The 22696-nt window shown below is 39.5% G+C and overlaps 1 protein-coding gene across 5 annotated transcripts in view; it reads right to left on the bottom strand.

The window, feature by feature from the left end:
* SNX13 (sorting nexin 13) overlaps window positions 1-22696 on the bottom strand; it is a 147722-nt gene that overhangs the window by 26047 nt on the left and 98979 nt on the right. For 3 of the 5 annotated variants that reach the window (XR_012644048.1, XM_074984652.1, XM_074984653.1), the window contains exons 17-21: window positions 19968-20037; window positions 12102-12274; window positions 5795-5902; window positions 4006-4116; window positions 1513-1674 (exon numbers count right to left, since the gene is read on the bottom strand). Coding sequence is in view for 4 of the 5 variants with exons in the window: in XM_074984652.1 (XP_074840753.1) it covers window positions 1513-1674; window positions 4006-4116; window positions 5795-5902; window positions 12102-12274; window positions 19968-20037 (624 nt within the window). In the remaining variant the exon portion in view is untranslated. Of the gene's footprint in view, window positions 1-1512; window positions 1675-4005; window positions 4117-4290; window positions 4833-5794; window positions 5903-12101; window positions 12275-19967; window positions 20038-22696 lie in introns of those variants that run through there. The other 2 variants (XM_074984654.1, XM_074984655.1) reach the window with 2 other exon arrangements.

The raw sequence follows: 22696 nt of genomic DNA, 5'->3' as shown, positions 1-22696 counted from the left end.
GGCATTGTGTCCTCAGAAGTGTCATATTTCTTAAAGCTGGATGACCAAGCATAGTGTAACTGTGTAATTGAAGGAGATGGGGGGAGAGTGTTTCAGTAAAAGCAGTTTGGCTTTAAGGACAGGGATGGGCTGCAAATTTTTTTTAATGTGTTGAATGGTCAAAGTTAGGAAGGTTTAAGGAATGTGGTTTTTTTCTTTTTTTGCAGGAGGAAGGGCAGCTCAGCAGAGCTCCACCTGCTGCCAAAGACAGTATAGAAGGAACCAAGGAGCCACACTGCACATGTAGTCAATGGGAGCTAATGGCACCACAAGACATCTATTGCCTATTTTAGCATGGGAGAGCACTGCTAAGGGAAAATCTCTGATCGCCAGTGCAATAGCTCCATTGTGCCCCCACTCTTCAAAAAGCAAGTGCTGCTTCCTTGCTGAGGGACTTTATTAGCAATTTCAGCAGAGAGGGAGGACAAGAGTCTTCCTAGAAACATGAAGCAAAAAGAGTGAATCAAGGCTGTCTAAAAATTTGTTGGGTCTTTAAAAGCACTTTTATTACCTTCAGCCTAATTCTCAAGAGTAAGTAAAAACTGGGAAGCTTACTGTGCTTTTGTGTCTACGCCTTCAGATTTTGCTTATTTGTTAGCTTAAATAAAACATGGGGCAACAGGTGGTGGAATGCTCCACCCTGAGAGGCTATGGTGACACTACAGCGATCTGTTGACAGAAATCACTGTCTGAAGACAAGATTTCCTGACAAAACTTCTGTCAATAGAGCGCAGCCACGCACAAAAGAATCACAAGAGCACTCTGCTGTCGACAAAGCAGCCGGACCCCTCTCTCAACAAAACAGGCACATGGAAGCACAGCAGACAGGGCTGCCCACTGTCTTGGATGCTCTCTCTGTCAAGAGAAGGCCTCCCAGATCATCCACACAGCTTTTTGTCAATAGCATCTGGGAGAGGTAGAAGATTGTCAGTGGAAGTATCAACTTTTGTCGACATACTGTTGGCAAAACACATTTTGTGTGTGGATGCTCCACCGGTTTTGTTGACAAAACCAGGGTTTTGTTGGCAAAACTGACTAGTATAGCTGTAGCCAGAGGTTTTTAAGGCCTAGTTTAGTGGGTTTTAGTCCTCTTTGAAGCAGGGGTTGGATCAGATGACCTCCAGAAGTCTATTTCCATCTTCATCTTCTAGGAGGGTTATTTTTTGCACAATATTTCTACCAATTTGAAACCTGTTAGCTTTTAATATTGCCTGGTACTTCCCTCCTCTTGCATTTTGTAAGTAACTAGGTGTTTGCATCCTCTTTATATCATTCTTACATTATATATTGCTTTCTTTTGTAACTTTTCAAGTTTTCCAAGAAAATAGAACTGGGACAGATTAGTAGTTTCCCTATTCTTAGCCTTTTCTATCAAATAGAGAGTGTTTATGCTTTGTTTTCTGATAAAGGGACCCAAACAAATAGCATCTGCCTTAGATTCTATTATAAATTATCTCACCAATACATTCTTACCTTGAAAAATGATTGCTTTATGTCTTGTCCCAATCTTTCTGACATTTTGCCCATGTTGTCTGACATTTTAGTCATCCCCTCTGCCAGGCTGTCAGGGAGGGACTTGACTGCATTTGAAACATTTCTCATAGAGTTACGCAGTGGATTTACAAATGTGTCCATCTGAAGGGGAAAACATTTACCACGATTGCATAACCTATGGAGGACACTAGGACAATCATCCAGCACAATAAAACTCCCATATTGTTTTAGAGAATAAAATAATTTATAGTACAATTCTTACTTGCAATATAAAAATCTGTAAAATACTTCAGTATTTTCACTCAGACATACTGGAAACACTCAAATGGGGATAAAAAATATTTGGTTACCTTAAAATTTTGGAGCAATATACTAAAGAAAAAATGAATTTTACTATGTGAAATAAGACATCAGGCATGTTTTATTAAAAGGTTTCCAAGTTTCTGCCCAAAACCTCACTTAAAATTGATTCTGCACTTATTTTTATAATCATGTACATTTCAAAACATTTGGGAAATCTGTACACAGTTTGATATCTCGGTATCCTATTATCTACTATTTATTTTATAGAGAATTTGTGAATCTGTGTGTCCATCTGTTCGTTTGAGTCCATTTGTTCAAAAACTCCTCCTAAACAGGAAGAGCTAATGCCACCAAATTTGGTATGCAGCTTCCTCTTATTATAACCTAAAGCAAAGTCCAGATTTGGTTGTGCCAGGACAATGGGATGTGCATAGAATATATTGTTTTGCCTAATGGAAATGGAGAGGTGTGAGAGCAGGGACCACAGCGGGAGAGGAGCAACAAGTGCCCCAACACTGGGGGACAGCCACTGGCTGACAGCCTGGGCCCCACCAACCTGGCCTCTGTCAGCGGAGCAGCTTCCAGTCACCATGCAGCCCCCAGCATCCCAAACTATTGTGTTGTGTAGGCCTTGCTGCCCTGAACTGCCACCAGGGAGCAGCCACTGAGTGGACTGTATGGCCCCCGCCAAATCGGGGAGAAGCCATATGGCAACCTGCGCCGGTCTGCCACCCCTCTTTGTCCCAAGCCATCAGTGTGAAAAAGCCAGCAGGGCAGACCATGAGGCCCCTGCCGTCCAGCCCTAGGAAATGCCAGGTAAGTCTTCTAATACTACTATATAGAAAAGTTTCCCTATGTGTAAACTATATGCCAACACAGTAACATTGCTTAAGGTGTTCAAGTTTCTTTCTCACCGAGCTGAAACTTCATTCTCGTCTATATTACATTTTCCATTTTCTCAACAGTCACACTAACTACACCTATCTAATCCTCATCTATTGCTCCTTCTTCAATCTCAGCTTCTTGCCTTTATTCGTACAACCCCTTATGCTTGGAAGGGTTCTCCATTTTTTGCCCATTAATTGTCCTCTTTTCTCAACACACGTCTTCCAGAAGTGCTTCCTCCCTCATGTTCTCATCTTGTCTTCTGCTTGAATCGCTGTCCCATGTCTTGTCTAAATATGGCAACTCTAACATGTTCAGCATTAGGCAAACATTTCAATTATTTTTAGAATAATATTTAATTGGGACTCATAAGTGCTCTGATTTTTTTTTGAGTGTACACTTTTAAGTTCAGGGCAAATAAAAAACCCACATCATCTAGGTGTAATAGTCTACAAAAGACCAGGTTATGAAAGATCCAATACATCTGGCAAACAAAACACTAAACCTTTATTCTTTTCTGGACATTACATAAAGCCAAATAAATTCAGAACAATGTTTTGCAGTCAACTCTATGGTGGTACATTTTTAAAGAGCACAGTTTAAATAATTTAAAAGCAACTTTGTAAGCAGTTTAAGATGTTGGCCATGTACGCTACAGAGTTTAGGAATGACGGGGATCTAATTTGCAAAAGCAGTGGCCCATGCAAAATGGACAACTGTAAATACAGGTATCTATTTGTGGAGATACCCATTTCATAAACACAACTGAGTTACGTACAGGTTTATCTGTGGACACACAACTTTGGTGTTTAATTTTGTGTAGTCTTTGCTGCCTGAATGTGAAACAGCATTATTGAAGGTACAAACATATTTTGGGCTGTAGAATGCAAGTCATGATAGCCGCAGCACATATTGAGTTGAAGGTGGGTAGGAGATTGGGAAAGAATAATGCGAACAGGAAACTTTGATGGAAAGTTAACTTGTCCAAAGTAGAATTTAAAAATATTGTATTAACACACACGTATTTCTTGGAAGCCTGATTTCCTTGGCTTACAAATAAACTTTTAAAATTACTAATGGTTAATTTTCTATTGGCCTGATTTCCTGCTATATCATTGCTGCCTTCTGACAATACACACTACTAGTAGAAATGAAAATTCAAAACCTGCTTGTACATGAAATAAAACACTAATCTGCAGTCAGTTACTTATATGTTCAAATCATTTACTAAAGTTATGGCACCAAATGCATCCCTAAAATCTGTTAAATAAATATTATTCTTACCTTGCGAGCAAAATCCCCTTTTCCTTTGCTGTAAGCTTTATTCTCTAGAAAATCACACACATAATGGGCTAAAGCTGGGGAAGCTTTCATCATTTCAGGATTTAACAGCAACTAAAAGATAAATTATCACTTTCAGCTCCTTCCAAAATACAATGCCATACTCAAGAAAAAAAAGTCATAATTTTGTATGATAAACATTTTTTCATATCTATGGAGCAACCAAACATATATATTTGTACAAATAAGTGGTATTTTTAATGTATTTTCTTCATTCTTTCCCTAAACATCACTTTGAGATTACTATTGCTCCAGAGAGGGAAATAACTACTTCATAATTCATTTCAAACATCTCTGGCCCACACTATATCTCAAAAGCATTTTTTCTGGCTCTCTTGAAACCAGTATCTAAAATCAGTAGTCACACCATAATGAACACTTACGAAAAATATTGAAATAAAATAAGGTATTGTTTGTTTGACAATCTAAAGAGCTGTTAGATTTCACAGCATTCTGTTTACGTTCTCTCTCTCTCTCATCTCTCAGAATTTTGCTTAAGCCTGATCTACACTTATGCTGTACTAAGGCACACTAGTTTAGCTGCATAACTAACAGAATTTAAGTTGACATACCTCAGACAGACTTACAACAGTGTCCACATCATGCTATGTTGATGAGAGATGCTCTCCCAATGAGATAGCTTCTGACTCTCATTGAGGGGGATTACCCATGTTAATGGGAGAGGGTTCTCCTGTTGACATAGTGCATTTTCACCACAGTCGATAAATTGAAACTGCTTCATCAATTTAGTTCAGCAGTAAAGATGTGCCCTTTGGAGGTAGTGGTGGTGGTAGGGGGTGGGGTCGACTGTTGAGTCGAAAAGTTTATAGACCAATTTAATCAGTGTGTCACTTAGGAATGAATTACCCACCAGAATAATGAAAGAAAAGAGTGATTAACACTTTCTTAAAAAGACCAAAAGAAAGGAATGTTGTTTCAGTCAAGCTGAACCCAATTACCAGGACTGCATCTTCACCACAGCTGAGAAGAGTGTTTTGCCACTAGCATATATGTACCCATGCTATGCTAAAGATAGCCAGTTCACTAAAAAAGAGCAGCAAGAACAGGCTGGTATGGATTTTAGCACAAGCAGCACAAGCATACACACAGGGGAATCAGACAGACTTGTGCAGGTTGTATTATGTCCTTACTGCTATTTTTAGCACAACAGCTAAAGCAAAGATAGCATTCTACATCTACACAAGCTGCAAATTGCACTCCCAACTGAAGCGTAGATGTAGACTAAATCTGAAAGTTGAGCTGAGAGTGGGGAAAATGAAGAAAGATGCTGAGCTAACAGTGAGACAGAAAACTAACAACTAGCATAAAGTTTTACTGTTTTATTTATGGTATAACAGAGGGAATACTCTTCCTGAAGCATTAAACCACTTGAGTCATTGGGATAAACTACTTCAATCTCTTGTTAATCCAACTGGAAACCAGATTAACAACACCTTATAAAACTGAGCATTTGTATCCTCCACTTATACTTCAATTATTTACATTCTGGTCACTGAGACACAGATGATTAGAGTTGAAATTATCATTTACCTTTAGCTGTGACATTTACAACTTACTTGCTCTGTTCCAAATCAGGACATTTTATTAAGACAATCTCATGGTACTGAATTAACATTTATTGGCATTTACTGAATAGCTGATGGAGAACTATTAGTTCAGGTAGACAGCCGTAAACGTAGAAAATTTGAAACTACACTATTGAAGATGTTACCTGCAAATATGCATTTAAATCTTTTTTCCTCTTTTCTAAAAATTCTCTGTCCATGTTGTTAAATGTCTTTTTGCCAGGAAGCTTCAATATACTTGCTAGGTTTTCAAACTGGCAGGGAGGGGAGGAAAAAAAACAAAAAAAAGTTAGATTTTTAATTGTATGTTTTGCACAGATTGGAAAACTTCAAGGACCCATTATGATATCTATTCTGAACTCCTGCATAACGCACGAACTGGAAGTACCCACTAATTATTAAGTTAGAACTGCACAAAATATTCAGACAAAACAGATAATCAAAACTGCAGAAACTCAGCTTGTGCTTGAGTCAATATTTTGTGAACCAAGCAGGAGGAGCTGAAAGACTGTTCCCTTCAAAACATCCTCCTGCCTCCTCTTCAAGTCAACCAGCTTGTTTCCATCTTCCACAAGTCCTCACAAACCCTCTTACACATGTAATTTTCTGGTGGAAGCAATCTCCTTTCTACTACTGTGGCCTCCATTCTGTTATAGCCTGAGCCTATGGGAATGTCATATGGATGACTGCATACAGGGGGAGCAATACCAACCAGAGAAGTGAAATACCTTGATGTGAAAGTGACTGCCGTCACAAAAAATCCATAGCAAGATAGGCACACCATAACACCTAGAACCCTCACTTCGACTCCAGAATTTCCCTAGTATTCACATGCTAAGCAATCAAATCTTAACTCTAAGACGGTTTCAGTAGAAAGATTTTTCAACTCCCTCTTCCTGTCTTGCACAGCCCCCCACTACAATTCCTGTGCCCCTTGCTCCAACGTTGGGGAGGACGGTAGCTAAATTTGAAAGCAATATCATGAGGCAGCTTTGTGAAATCTGAAGAAAGATAAAAGTTACCAAACATCAAAACAAACTCTGATTTATGAAGCCACAGACACTTAGAACACATTTCTGTGCTCTTACTTATCATCGAATACGTGGCTTAATTCAAAGCTACCAAAGAGAAGTGTAAAGCGCCACTCCCTGAATGAGCCAACACCATTACTCTATAGAGGAGATCCATTGTCTCAGGATAATTAAAGATTCTTCACTATTCACTCACAGCTTTGGATGCTATTTGATTTATATAGTCTCTGTTAATAATGTGATGGTCTTTCTGACAGCCAAAAATTAAATAAAGGCAAAAGCCAGAGGTCTAGGCTTCCCATGTGCCCAAGCTGCGCTTCTGAACAAAGGTATGGGTGGCCTGCAAGCCACTGACTGATTCACTGAAGCAAATCTCTGAATGAGTGAAAAGCTGAGGGGCTGCTTTAATTTACGTCACTGTTGCAAAGCCCTTTACGAACCTTACACTAATGTTAGAGGATAGCTGTAATAAGACTGATTCAAACACAACTGTAGCAGCCTCCGATACTGAAAAGCACAGGCAATACATGAACATCATTGTTCCGAACAAACTACTTACCACACAATGGCATGTAAGACATTTCATTTTCCCCGCCATGACTAGAATAGGAAATCTCACGGGTTGGTAACACATGGTAGTGTTGCTTTTTAAATATGTAAATTCAAATTTTTAAATCTTGCAACACCAATATGTCAGACATAATTAATAAAAGAGTCAAAAGTGGATTAAAAGAAAGCAGTGCACACATTTTTAATAGTTTATAGAATAGGAAGAAGATATGCACGTTAGTGAAATACTTTGTGAAAGAGCAACATTTGTTAAGTAACTTTAATAGACAATAGTGTCGAACAGTGGTTTACAGCCTATTTTACACACAACTCTGTAATTACAATTCTATGGCTTTTTTTTATAGCTTCCAAAAATTCAACCAAAAGAAGAGGCAACTTTATGACAAGTGTCAATATTGTTGTTTTAACTTGTAATCCAAATTATGATGATCTAGAGCCTAATGCAAAACCCACTGAAGTGAATGGAAAGGCTATCCCTGACTTCACAGGGCTTTTAATCTGTGTATCTATATGAATAAACTACACTGTTTCTACATGGGGCCACCCTACATAGCTGTTTCAGCTTAATGGATTCTAGGGTGTGGTATGTCTTTTTTTTTTTTTTAAATAGATATGAAGAATTAATTCTGAAGAGAGAAATGGGTATAAAATTGATAGATTGAAATATATTTTTCTACATCCCCTACCAGCCACTGCATCAGTTGTCCAAATCTGATCACCATTGTTATAATCTCAATATTTAATCTATGTGCATATACAAATTATTAAATATAAATGGTGTGTGTGTGAGTGCATGTATGCAAGCGAGTACGCGCATGCATACTCTTCAAGAAGCTGTCCACTTTCATTTTAAGATGTTATTGACCCTATAAGACTGATCTGGCCACAGAGAACTCTCATTAGAGTATTCAAATCTATTTATATTTCCGGTAGCAAAAAAAAAAGTGCAAATGTATGCTACAGACCAACAGTTTTGAATACTTAAAGGATTTAGATGATCAATAATCTCAAATGCTACTAAGACATGGTCCAAAAGCTCCTTGTGTTGTTAACACTTACTTGTGTCAGCAGGTTCTGCTTTGTACCAGCTGTTCAATTACAAGCCGTTGCATTTTTTCTTCTTTTATTTTATGGGGGTTAAGAGTATGTGAATACAGGCAAACCAATAAAAGGCAGATTGTCTAATTGTATACAGAATTGCCAACAGCTGTCCCTTTCCTAGACCTCACAGATCCTTAGCATTTTCATTAAAAAACCTAAATGGCCCATTTCCCAAGCTCAGTTTTTATTTCTTAAGCTCTGTGACAAATACAACAAATGAACTAAAGAAATGTTTCACACTGACTACACCTCCACTGTGAGCATTACTTAGCTTTCTATACAAAGATTATTAAAATATGTCAACCACATAATTCTGAATACACTTTTTTTTGTTATTCTTTTGGTGGTTAATTCTAAAGTTACCTATAAGAAGCATCACTTCATTTGACAAAACAAAAACTTCAATCACTAAGATATAATATTTTATTTTAAACAAACATTTAAGTACGAGGGCAAGCGCAAATCTTTTCTTAACACTAATTGTGGGGAAAATGCAGTGATGTATTACATAAGATCACAAATTTAAGTAACTGAAATTCATTATCTAATACAAATTTCAACAGTTTATGGACTAAGTTCCGCAATATGTTACTAACATACTAGGGGCATGAATCAGCATTTATGTCTCACTCCCTGTTAGTATCTGATCCAGGCTGGGGAAGCTAATACAAACTCGGAGATGCATCCTGGCCATGTGTCAACTGAGACATGTTACACATACATTAAAAAGTACCACCAACATATACTGAGGACTGTGATCAATTGCACAGAATAAGAAGAAAAGAAAATCTAAATTATTTGATTCTGCCTCATCCTAGGGGGCTAGATGGTTTCTTCTAGCCCTACACACCTATGATTTTGTGAGATGGTAAGTAAGGGATTGAAAGCAAACTGGACTGTGAGTTTAACATGCAAAAATTAAATCCCCATTTGACTTCTTGGTTCATACAGCAACTAGAACAAAGGGGCCTCGACCTATGACTAGGGCTCCTACGTTTTACGGTAATTCAAATAATATAATAATCCTAAATTGTTCTGTGTAAATCTAACAGCACATATACTTTACCAAAATGAAAGCAGACATCTGTGCATGCTAGACTGATTTTTACCCCGACACCCCACAGGTATGAACAACATTTGTTAGACCACCCATGGTGATGTACTTAATGTTGTTTACTATGATTATCTTTAAAGTGCTATATTGACAGACACATAAATGAACTTTTCCATTAGACTAGCTCATTAGACTAAATGTAATATTACTGAAGAACTTCATTAACATCTAGGTAGGCTGTGTTTTAGCCTAGAGGGGGACAGCAAGGTAGAATTAAAGCAGTTTGCTTTACCTGTATTTTCCATACCATCACATGTATGACTCTCTTAAATGAAATTTTAATTCTGAATTTCTTGCACTTGTAACACTTGGATTTCAATTAATTACAGCATTCCTATAATGTTTTTGCCCTTAAGTGACTAATACTCTTAACTTAAACTCCATTAAACAATAGTTTTTGGTTTGATAGTTCCTTACTTGTTAAAAATAATACATTTCATACATAAACATTAAACAAAGAAAAAATGCTATTCCATATTTCTAATAATCTGAACATATGCGCAAACAACCTTTTTCCCCTTATTTTAACTGCAATACAGATTGCTCTCCTCTAGTGCACAGTCAAAATGCCCATGTGCATTGGTGAATCTTGCCCTTAACATTCAACTAATTGGATTATTGTCTGCTAGTGAACTGCTGCTGTGTAAAAGACTGGCTGGGGGAGCCCAATCCCTGAGCAATAACAGCAATGGACCTTTCTGGATTCACCCTGTTATTGCCTAAATTCCCCCTGATAGCAATGTCTCTATACACAATAGAACACATGTAGCAGTGTCATGAGAAACTTGTCTAGCCATACAGAACAATACATAAAATCTCTGATTAAGGTTAAAAGTGAACTTAACACATCTCCTAGAACCAGAAGGGACCTTGGGAGCTCATCTAGTCCAGTCCCCTGCCCTCTTGGCAGGGCCAAGCACCATCTCTGACATCTATTTCCCCCAAATCCCTAAATGGCTGCCTCAAGGATTGAACTCACAACCCCAGGTTTAGCAGGCCAATCCTCAAACCACTGAGCTATCCCTCCCCCAAAAATAAATTTTGCTAAGCTGGGGTGAAGGCCACCAGTGCAGAGCACTGGCCAGGCTGCCAGAACCACTGGCCATCCAATCCCTTTTACCGGGAAGCGGGGGGCTGTAACGCACACTTGTAACAAGCCTATTGTCTTCTGTATGAGCCAGACCCATCTACTGCCATGGGGACTGGCCCTGCAGCGTTCTCCTCCCACACCAGGGAAAGCTTGTTCTTTGCCGCAGCTGTTTGTTTCTCTGCACCAGTGAAATGTTGCACACAGGGCTCTGTGTGACTGGGACAAGCGAGATGTGAAACCCCCTGCAACGGCTGTAAAGAAGCCACCGCTTGTAACAGACTCCCGCAAACTTCCTGGTCATGCCACAAGTGGCCCACTGCCACCTTGGCTAACCTTAGCTATGAAGTCATAACCAGCACCTCCGTAACAAAACTGTCACTTCTGGATTGTTCACATTTCATTTATTACATGCTTCTAAACATTTCTCAGCTAAAGCTCAAAACAGATACTTCCCAAATCCAAATACTTAGCTTTTACATTCTTTGTTCTAGTATACTTCCACTTAAGTCAAGCTTGCTCCACACTTCAAAGTTAGGCTATGTCTACACTTGCACCTGATTGACAAAACTTTTGTTGTTCATGGGTGCTTAACCCTCTGCCCCATGAGCAACAGTTTGCCCTGCCAAGTAAAAAGTGAATGCTGCTTTGTCACCAAGAGTGTTTTGCTGCTGACAAAGTGAAAACTTCATGCTGGCAGAGAAATAATTTGTTGATAAAAGTGCTGACCAACAGCATTCACACATGCTCATTTTTAAGGACAGGGCTATGTAAACACAATCTTGTTCTTAAAAACTGCAGCATGTAGACATAGCCATGGAGATCAAGGACGTAACAAATCTACATTTGTGATAAACTTAACTATGCCAACCTAACCCTCAGTATAGATGCAGTTTTGCTGACAGAAGAATGCAGCTGTCAATAGAGTTAAGTCTGAGCAGAAATGTGGTGTTCCTACACCAATGGAAAAACCCCTTCGGCTTTTACAGCATACATCTGCAGGCCCAATGGCAAGGTGCGAGGGATAGTCCAATTCTGCATCCCTGGAAGAGGTAGGCTCAAGGGTCGAAGGGGCAGGGGCTTGGCCAATCAGCCCTTAGCACTGCCAAGACTACAGCGCTGCCTCCTCCACACATGCACCGTGCAGAGAAGCGATGTAGGAGCACTTCAAAGGGTCTCAGAGCTCCGGCCATTGCTAAAGCAGCAGCGGCAGCATTCAGAGCTCTTGGCCGTTTTGAAATGTCATACCCTGGGGCAACTGCCCCAATGGGCAGGCCTGACCTTAAGGTAGCATAGTGACCTATTTATGCTGGTAAATTCTCCATGCTGCAGACACTGCCTCAGCAAACACCTGCTTTGATCACGTGCTACGTAAATACTAAGTAATGACTTCAGGAGTTGCATTATATAAGCATTAAAACCATACAAGTGACAAAGTTCTGTTAATATCAACTTTTAGCAGTCAATTCTAAAACAATGCTACAGCTACTTAGACACAAACCTTTCACAGCTATACTCATAAGATTAAACAGTCTCTAAGTAGCAGTTACCTGTTCAGTTATCCTCATGTGGAAGTCATGAAAGTCACTGTAGCGACGATATGTTTTCCATATCTCTTCACTAGTTGGATTGCGCCGATGTACAGTGATCGCATATAATGCGTACGTCTTGCCATGGTCATTGCATACTCCTGCCACAGCATATGGGTCATAGTCAGCACAAACTAGTAATTTAAAACAAAAATGAAGAGGAAAGAGAAACACAAACAAGGAGGAAGACGAAAGGACACAAGAGACATGAAATGAAAGCCTGTGAAACGACACACTTGGAGACAAGAACGAATGCAAGCAGAAGAATAATCCTTCCTGTAACACAAGTTTTAGCTTACTGAATCCCAGGGATGAGTGAAGGACTCTACTGTAAATCTATAAGAAAAAGCATTACTCAGCAGTAGTACTCAAGTAGTTTCATCACTCTAAACATATTTCAGCAGATTACTTCTTTTGGGGAGCTTGTAGAGTTAAAACATACCAAGCAAAACACGTAATGATATTTAATGCTAACATCAATAAATTGTAATTAGTTTAAAATGAAAACAAACAGACCCAGCAGTTTACAATCCAGAAAATAAGTGTCAAGTATCAGAGGGGTAGCCGTGTTAGTCTGGAACTGTAACAGCAACAAAGGGTCCTGTGGCACCTTATAAACTAACAGAAAAGTTTTGAGCATGAGCTTTCGTGAGCACAGACTCACTTCATCAGATGCTGGTCTTGGAAATCTGCAGGGCCAGGTATAAATAAGCCAGAGCAAGGGTGGGGATAACAAGGTTAGCTCAGTCAGCAAGGGTGAGGCTTACTAGCAGCAGTTGATCTGGAGGTGTGAACACCAAGGGAGGGGAAGCTGCTTCTGTATTTAGCCAGCCATTCGCAGTCTTTGTTTAAGCCAGAGCTGAGGGCATCGAATTTGCAGATGAATTGTAGCTCAGAAATGTCTCTTTGGAGTCTGGTCCTGAAACTTCTTTGCTGTAGGATAGCTACTTTTAAGTCTGCTACTGTGTGGCCTGGGAGATTGAAGTGCTCTCCTATGGGTTTTTGTATAGTGCCATTTCTGATATCTGATTTGTGTGCATTTATTCTTTTACATAGAGACTGTCCAGTTTGTCCGATGTATATAGCAGAGGGGCATTGCTGGCACATGATGGCATAAATTATATTGGTAGATTTGCAGCTGAATGAACCCACGATGGTGTGGCTGATCTTGTTAGGTCCTGTAATGGTGTTGCTGGTGTAGATATGTGGGCAGAGCTGGCAACGAGGTTTGTTGCATGGATGGGTCCCTGAGTTAGAGTGACTGTTGTGAAAATAAGTGCTCTCAGTTAAGAACATGAGATTCTACTAAGCATAAGACCTGCGCTTCTTTAGGAATCAGGTAAGAAATGTATGGACACTTGTGTAAAGGAATGTGACTTTCTAATTTTTCTCTAAATTAGTGAGTAGTAACCTCTCCTTTATTCTTTTATTATAGCTTATAACTGTTCACACAGAGAATATAAATATCAATATATTTTTGAACCTTAGGTTGTCTCAAAGACTAACAAGTCTGACAAACTGGTTATAACTCCAAACATCTGTTTTGTACCCTTCCTTCCTCCTATTTCCATTACACCCAGAGATTTGTAGTCTAACACCAGATGGAAATACTAGATCATGTAGTCAGACCTCCTCTATACCAGAGGCCATTAAATTTCACCCAGTTATTTCTGTATTGAATTCAATAACTTGTGTGTCAGCCCAGTATGGGAGCCGAAAATGCCAAGAGATACAGTTATAGATTTCCTAAGTAAAAGGATTAACATAGATTTAAAATGTGAAGACCTATCTACCAGTCATAAAATCCCACAACATTAAGAAAGCCTAGAAACAATGACAAGTTTATACTTAAATGTATAATAGAAAGAATGTCATTAGGAGGCCAAAATAACTTAGAATTGCTCCATCTATTGTCATCCTTGAAAACCTCAAACACCTTTCAGGTGGCACTTACCTTCCAAAACGCTCAGGTTTGTTTAATTAATGACTCAAAAAACAAGAATACATGTTAACAACTTTACTCAGCTTTGCACTCAAAAATACTCACCATACCAAATGATATGTTTTGTACATCACACTACTCCTGATCAATTTCCAATTATTTGCAATAAACTGGGCAGAAAAACATCCTTCCAGGTTTTTAGTTAGAGAGACCATATTGGGGGTAACTATTCAGGTAACATCAAAGCATGCATTTTCTGTAGGCATGAAGGTTGGGACTTGCATTGCCCATTTGGAAAAAATAGATAACAGGTCAAGAAATTTGGGTTTTCTCAACTGAAGAGGAGGGGGGCTGAATATGATAAGCAAGGAAGTTCCACATTCAAAAATCTTTATCTGAGAACACCCTACCACCATGTCTTGGTACAGTAACTAGGAGCTATGACTTGATGTGTCCAGCGGATTTCAACCACTAGTTGAAACCAGGGAGAGAAGCATCCTTCACATTATAAGTCACAACCAATGCTTCCTCTGATTTTTTCCATTCATGAGCAGAATAAATTTTGTTATGTGTGCTAAGATGTGGGCAGATGTGTACCACCAGTAGAAATATGTGGCTGTTTGTGGGTGCTCTGAATGCTGTTAATCAGCTGGGCAGCATTTGAATCTCTCCAGGGTAGCCACCCAAGTTCTCTGCTTACAGGAAACACTTGGTCACAACCAATGACTTTCAAGAGGGTACTGTAAAAGCTTTGAAATGAAAATATTGGAACTTATTACTATTAGAGTTGAAAGTTGCCATATCTTGAGCTAGTAGGAGCCAAGAGGAAATACAATTAAAGGTATTATTCCCATTTTATAGGTGGGAATTAGAGCCAGAGAGATGAAGTGACTTTTCCTATGTCATCAAAGCTGGAAATAATCCCACACAGTTGCTAAATGATTCCTCAATGCTCTTATCTCATCCTTCACTCACCAAGTGAAAAAGGTATAATGGCTATCCTCTGAAATGTGCAGCTGTTAAACAGGAACAGTGAGACAAAACTCCTCCATAGTTCATATCCCAAAAGCTTGACAGTTTTATTACATGGCAGTTAAAATAATTTTCAGCAACAAAGAGAAGACTGACGTCTGTCCTTCTACATCTCCTCTCGCACCATGAACCCCACCCTTAATTCCAGTTCATCTTTATCTCTTTCATTTCATTAAGCCTTTAGTTGTCACTCTAGATGCTATCCTATAAGAAGTTCCCCTTGCTGTCTCCTGCCCTACGTTACTGTGTACACACGTCATAGTGAGCAACTTACTGAAGAGCCACAAGCTACTTCAAGTATGTAGCTTTAGCTGCACACTGAGCTAGACCCCTCCACTCCCACTTTGTTGGAATATTCCTTCCATTAAGAACATAACATTGGCCATACTGGCTCAAACAAAAACATTTAGCCCAGTATCCTGTCCTCCACATGCACCTATACTTGTTGCCCCAGAGAGAGTCAACAGAACAGATAATCATCAGGTGATGCATCCGCTGTCACCCATTCCCATCTTCTTATAAAAAGGCTAGGGACACTCTTGCTTCTGCCAGGCCTCCCCAAAATTGTACCACATCCATCCAGTCTGACCTCCGCCATGCACTCCAGCCAGCCCTCTCTACCACTCATACACTAGATATGTATATTATCTACTCATTTTCTGGAATTCAGCTTACATATGGGCAAGAAGAGGGGCTCAAAAATCCACTGAGGGACAGGAACTCCACTCACATGGAGCAGCAAGGAAAATTGCTCAGACTCCTCCTAGATCTTAAAAACCTGCAGTGATGGAGATTCCATAACTTCGTCGGGCAATTTATTTCATTGCTTAACCACATTACATTAGGAAATTTTTCCTAATGTTCAACATAATGTCTCTTGCTGCAATTTAAGCCATTGCTTCTTGTCCTGTCCTCAAATGTTAACAATTTTTCTCCCTCCTCCTTATAACAACCTTTTATATACTTAAAACATTTATGTCCCCTCACAGTCTTCTCTTTTCAGACTAAACAAACCCTATTCTTGATATCTTCTCTCATGCCAGAGATTTCCACTTTTCTACACTTCCAATAATTTTTGTTGCACTCCTCTGGACATTCTCCAGTTTGATTACCTACACTGACAGGAGAATTCCTCTGTCCACATACACAGTGTTTAAACAGAACTGCTAGAATGGCATACCTCTGCCACGGTCTTAAGCGTAGACAAGCCTTTAATAAAATCCTTTTCTCAGATTACCTGATTTCATTCTCGGGGCTATACTTCAGTAATCCCTTTCTCAGATTACCTCAATATTTGGATCACTAATGCCACTGCACACTCGCATAAGGCATAGCAAATTTTAAGACAATAGATGCAAGCATGCAAATGTTAAAGCTTTTAGAAGAGCTGTCCTTTAAACATGAAAATCTTTCAAATCTTAGCAAGAACTCAGCTGTACTACTATAATTCTGTGCACCACCCAAACCCCACCCCCCCAACATGACCCCTGTAAGAAAAGCTTTTTTTTCTTCCCTTCAGACAGATGTACCTCGGAAATGCCTATTCAAATGGCCACCAAACTGGCTCACTGACAGATCCTAATTCCCCCAAAAGGCAAACAAAATCTCAAGGCAACCTGACAAGTATCAGAGGGGTAGCCATGTTTAGTCTATGTATGCAAAAAATTGGGAGTCCTGGGGTACATTACAGACTAACGAATTTATTGGAGCATAAAGCTTTCATGGGCAAAAAACACTTCATCAGATGCACGTGAGTAACTCTGGGAATTTTAGAGCACTTAGAGAAGATAACATGTAAACAGAAAAGAGATGTAAACTTTCCCAAAAATTTTGGAGCTGGTGTTCCAGCATAATAAAAGGGGAGCATCACTGAAGTATATAGCACACTGAAAAGCCTCACTACCCAATACCACTACCTAAAAGGCAGTGAAAGAGACTTGTCATCTCTGGTTTTGAAAATATCACATCACAGAAGTTTTTTGGTGTGAGTGTACAGCTTGTTGTTATTCCACACTCTCTTGCTGAGTCTGGACAGAGTTGTGGCTGCTTTTCCAATCCTCCTATTTAGCTCAGTCTCCAATGACAGGGTGTCAGTGATGGTGGATCCGAGGTAAACGAACTCATGGACGACCTCTATCGTATAGTTGTTAATGCTGATTGATGGGGATTCAGCAACATCCTGACCGAGTATGTTTGTCTTCTTTAGGCTGATGGTAAGCCCAAAGTCCTTGCACGCTTTGGAGAACTGATCCAGCAGTTTTTGAAGCTGGTCTTCTGTGTGAGACGCTACAGCAGCATCGTCTGCGAACAGCATGTCTCGGATGAGGACTTCTCGCACCTTAGACTTAGCTTTCAGCCTTGCAAGGTTAAACAGTTCCCATCGGATCTTGTGTGCAGCAAGATGCCCTCTGTTGAAGATCCAAAGGCACGCTTCAGGAGGAGTGCGAAGAAGATCCCGAACAATGTCGGAGCAAGCACACATCCTTGTTTGACGCTGCTCCTGATTCTGAAAGCATCCGATAATGCGCCGTCATATTGGATGGTTCCTCTCATGTCTTCGTGGAACGACTTGATCATCTTGAGTAACCGTGGAGGACAGCCTATCTTGTGGAGCAGTTTGAACAGACCATCCCTGCTGACCAAGTCAAAGGCCTTGGTCAGGTCGATGAAGGCTATGTAGAGTGGCTTTCTCTGCTCCCTGCACTTCTCCTGCAGCTGCCTTAGACATAAGAACATAAGAATGGCCATACTGGGTCAGACCAAAGGTCCATCAAGCCCAGCATCCCATCTGCCGACGGTGGCCAATGCCAGGTGCCCCAGAGAAGGAGAACAGAAGACAATGATCAAGTGATTTATCTCCTGCCATCCATCTCCTGCCCTTGTTAAGAAGGCTAGGGCACCATACTTTATCCCTGGCTAATAGCCATTTATGGACCTAACCTGCAAAAATTTATCAAGCTCTTTTTTAAACCCTAATAGAGTCCTGGCCTTCACAGCCTCCTCGGGCAAGGAGTTCCACAGGTTGACTGTGCGCTGTGTGAAGAAAAATTTCCTTTTATTAGTTTTGAACCTACTACCCATCAATTTCATTTGGTGTCCCCTAGTTCTTGTATTATGGGAAAAGGTAAATAATTTTTCTATATTCACTTTCTCCACAGAAGACCATGTCAACGGTAGACCTCTGCACGGAATCTGCACTGCGATTCGGGGTACACCCTCTCAGCAATCTTCTGGAGTCTGCCAAGGATGACGCGAACGAACAGTTTACCAGCGACGCTTAGGAGGGAGATTCCACGGTAGTTGTTGCAGTTGCTTCTGTCTCCTTTGTTCTTATACAACGTTACAATGTTAGCGTCGTGCATATCCTGTGGAACCTCACCCTCTTTCCAGCACAGGCACAGTACACTCACACCAAAATGCAAGTCTACAGAGCCTGCATCCTCAGCACCCTCCTTTATGGCAGCGAGACTTGGACCCTGTATGCCCGCCAGGAAAAGAAGCTGAATGTCTTCCACTTGCGCTGCCTCAGGTGCATCCTTGGAATATCATGGAAGGACAGGGTGACCAACACCGCCATCCTCGAGCAAGCTGGAATCCCAACCATGCACACCCTCCTCAGGCAGCGTCGACTCCGCTGGCTTGGCCACGTCCACAGGATGAATGATGGAAGGATTCCAAAAGACATCCTGTATGGTGAGCTAGCCTCTGGCAAAAGACCTCCCGGATGCCCCCAGTTGCGCTACAAAGATGTCTGCAAGAGAAACCTCTGAGAGGTAGACATCGAGCTGGACAACTGGGAAGAACTAGCAGATGACCGCAGCAGAGGGAGGCAGGGGTTACACAAGGGCCTTCAGAAGGGCGAGATGAAGATCAGACAGCTAGCAGAGGAGAAGCGAGCGCACAGAAAGCACAATAAGGACTTGCCAGACACCCACCACATCTGCAAGAGATGCAGCAAGGACTGTCACTCTCGTGTGGGTCTTCATAGTCACAATAGACTCTGTAAATGAAATCCTCAATTGAAACTTTAAAGGGCGCAATCCATAGTCTATGCAGACTGAAGGATGCCTACTACAGAAGTTTTAGTATCCATACAGTGGAAACTTAAAATGCACTCAGGGAACTGTTCTCAGCTATAATAGCCAAGAAAGAATAAAATACTAACAGTTTTTTTTCAGTAGCACCCTGGTATCAAGCCAAAAATCAAATATTATTGTAATGAGATCAAATGAAGAAACACGCTTAATTCTATAGCATAAAGTTAACAGAAGATATGATAATCTGATACCACTAAAGAGCAATCCAATTGAACACTTACATTTTATAACAAAGTTTGAAGAGCTGACATAAGAATCATTCTTAATTTTCACTGCAGCATAAAATTTAGACCCTTCTATAGCTGTGCAACTCTGGCCCATTTATTCTTTATTGCAAGATTGCCGAAGATGTTACATTAGAGAATATTAGAGAACAGGGTTTGCTCGATTGAGAGCAGCTAAGAAGGGGATACATTAAATTTTAAAATAAATTCAACTTAAGGGTAGTAAGGTATTGTGCATTAGTAAAGTGAATTACTATTAATGTACAGCTCTCTATCAGTGGTAGAGAGAAATGTAGCATATGCTGCACAACTAAGTATCCCATTTTAGTACACAGAAAACAAAAACAAATGTTTAAGACACAGAAAGGAAAGATAATGGACTAGGATTTAAAAGGGAACTATCATTAGTTCACTAACATTTGAACACGAGCATAAATAAAATAAAATAAATTAAATTATATACTAAATGGCTGCAACTCAAAAAAATACCAGAGGAAAGAGAAGTAAGCCACACTCCAATAAAATCACGTACCAGTATCTGAAATGTACGCATGTAGTTGCATGGACTCCTCAGAAGAGACACTTGAAAGGTCATCCAAGGACTAGAAGGGAGAAAAAGGTTGTAAGAGAACCCTCTAATAGGAAAGATTTTTGTTTATGTGATTTTTGTTTATTCACCTACACGTTTAATATTCAAGCTTTTCATACTTGGTTTTCAACTGAACAGTTTTATACACAGAAATACTATTAAAATTATAAATATTTCCAGCATCTGTTTTTGTTTTCATGTTGAGTCCCTACCTTAAAAATTTCACTTGTTAATTTGTTAGATTTTCAATCTTTATTTTTAAATAATTTGATCACCACCATTACAACCACATTTGTCACACCTTCACCTTATTACTAGCCAACACACCCACCCACCCACCCACCACATTTAGGTTTTCATCTATATACCACCCCTACTAGATACCGATATCAGGAATTAAAGGTTATATATTATTGCTTAACATGATTGCACTACTCTTTTCTATCAAAAAAATGTAAAAAAATAAAAAAAAGTTACACAATGCTGAAGAACCTGATAAAAGTAGTACATCATTTTTATTTAACTAAGAGCATAGAGTTTCAAAAAATATCCTCAGCAAGAGATTGTTGCCTTTGGTAGAGGGTGAATGTGGGTTCCCCTCCAAGCCACTGGGGAGAGGCTCAGGGTGCTGGAGACATCAGACAAAGACCTGGTCTGGAAAGACTGTGATTTTGCTACTAGAGGAGGGAAAAAAAGCACCGGCCAAAGGACCAAGCCAGGGACCAGAATCAGGAGCACTGAGCACATCAGAGATGATGATGGATGAAGAGACTACTGAAGAAGATGAAGCACAAGACTGAGCTCATTGTCTGAGAGACCAAAGCCACCATGAGCAGAGAAGAAACCTTGTAACACCATAGTTTCAGGAAGTCTTTTAGAACATATTTTACAGCTACAGGTTGAACCTCTCCTCAATCACCCTCAGAACCTGACTAGGGCCAGACGAGGGAAATGGACAGACCGCAGGATGTCAATATTGTCTAGCATATTACCAACACTTGCACTGCTTACTGGGCTCTTAGAAGACATTTATGGGTAAATTACAGCTAAACAACAGCAGAGAACACAGAGAGCCAGGACTAGTAGCTGCAAACAAACTTTATCGGGCTGTGGGAAACAGCTACATCCATGACAAGTGGTTGTCCAACCAACTAAAATCATGCCAGATTACAGATGTTGCCAGATGAGAGTATTCTGGATTAGAGAGGATCAACCTGTATATATTAGTAATTACACAGTTAACTTATTTGTATAGACTTCTAACAAACTACATGTGGGGTTGCAATTACGTGCAAGTGCAATATATGTGGGTAGAACTGTTTTCACAAAGAGAATTTTGTGCTTTAATGTTAGTGGCTTTTTAAAAAATAGGGAAGATAAAAACAATACATTAAAGGTACTTATAGGTATTTGTATCCTTGCCTTTGGACATTATGTTCAGATTTTCCAACTTTGGAAATCCCTAACTATCAGTATGCACATTAGGTGTACATGTGTAAAAATGCATCTACACAAACCAATCACCACTTTTGAATACCCATGTTTGCATGGATATCTAGTTTATGGTCATAACTGCATATGCCTAGCTCTGACACTTGATTCAGTTCCATTAAGTCAATATTTGTACTATTTTTATAGGCATGACAGCATACATTTCTGGAAGAAATTGTGAAAAAATACAACATTACCTACAAAAATTCTGTATTATAGATCCATTTAGATAATCTCTGTAACAATTTGCAAATTAGGGTATGTACCACAATGGTTCTCTACATCATACATCTGGAAGCATTACAATATATTTCAATATATCAAGTAAGACTCATCAATACTGCATTTTAAAGTTATCTTAGATGTAAGGTACAAAAATACTTCGTTCTAACCATCGAAAATCTAAAACCACCTAATTTTTTAAAAAATAGATCTTCAGCTGAGCCTTCCTCCAAATAAGTCCAAAGTTTTGATCACATTATAAACTTCTGAAAATGCAGGGGTAGAACAAAAATGCTGGCAATTTATTAGATTGATGATGCTGGGACGTGCACTGATTAATGAAAGCAAATTAAACGCATCAGCTATGTATAACAGTGTAAGTGACACAAGAGAGCTTTATTATTTGAGTACGCATTTACTCCAAGCATGATCTCAGCCAGAAAAAAAATTCCACTAGAACTGCAAACCCAGAACAGCATTAAATGTAAAAAAACCACAAACAAGAAAATTAAAAAGTTCTTCCACATATGCAGATTTTTTCTTATAACAGCATATCCTACCACTAACATGTACATTACACCACACTAACTCTATTACAGGTTATTCATAAGGTTACAAGATGGGAAAAGAGCAAATCACATAGGTAGATAATACAGTATTGTGTAACTAGCAAAGTTTTCTACCTGCTTTAGTCTGGGAGGGCCATACTAATTATGGTTGGGGAAACTATGATTCAGTTATGCTGGTAGCATAAAGACCAATAATTAGTCAGTCCTTACTCCTGTCCCCTCAGGTATTTAGGATTTATAAATATTAACAGAATCCCAGAATAACCACCCAGTAAAACTACTGAGGAAATCTGATCTTTTTAAAAAAGGAATCAACTGAAGAAATTACAAATGTGTGAAATGTTATAACCTACACTGAACATGCTATGGTAAGATTACTTCAGCTATTTT

This window comes from Carettochelys insculpta, chromosome 2 (genome assembly GCF_033958435.1).
Source record: "Carettochelys insculpta isolate YL-2023 chromosome 2, ASM3395843v1, whole genome shotgun sequence".
Taxonomy (NCBI): domain Eukaryota; kingdom Metazoa; phylum Chordata; order Testudines; family Carettochelyidae; genus Carettochelys; species Carettochelys insculpta.
This window is presented reverse-complemented; position numbering and strand designations above follow the sequence as displayed.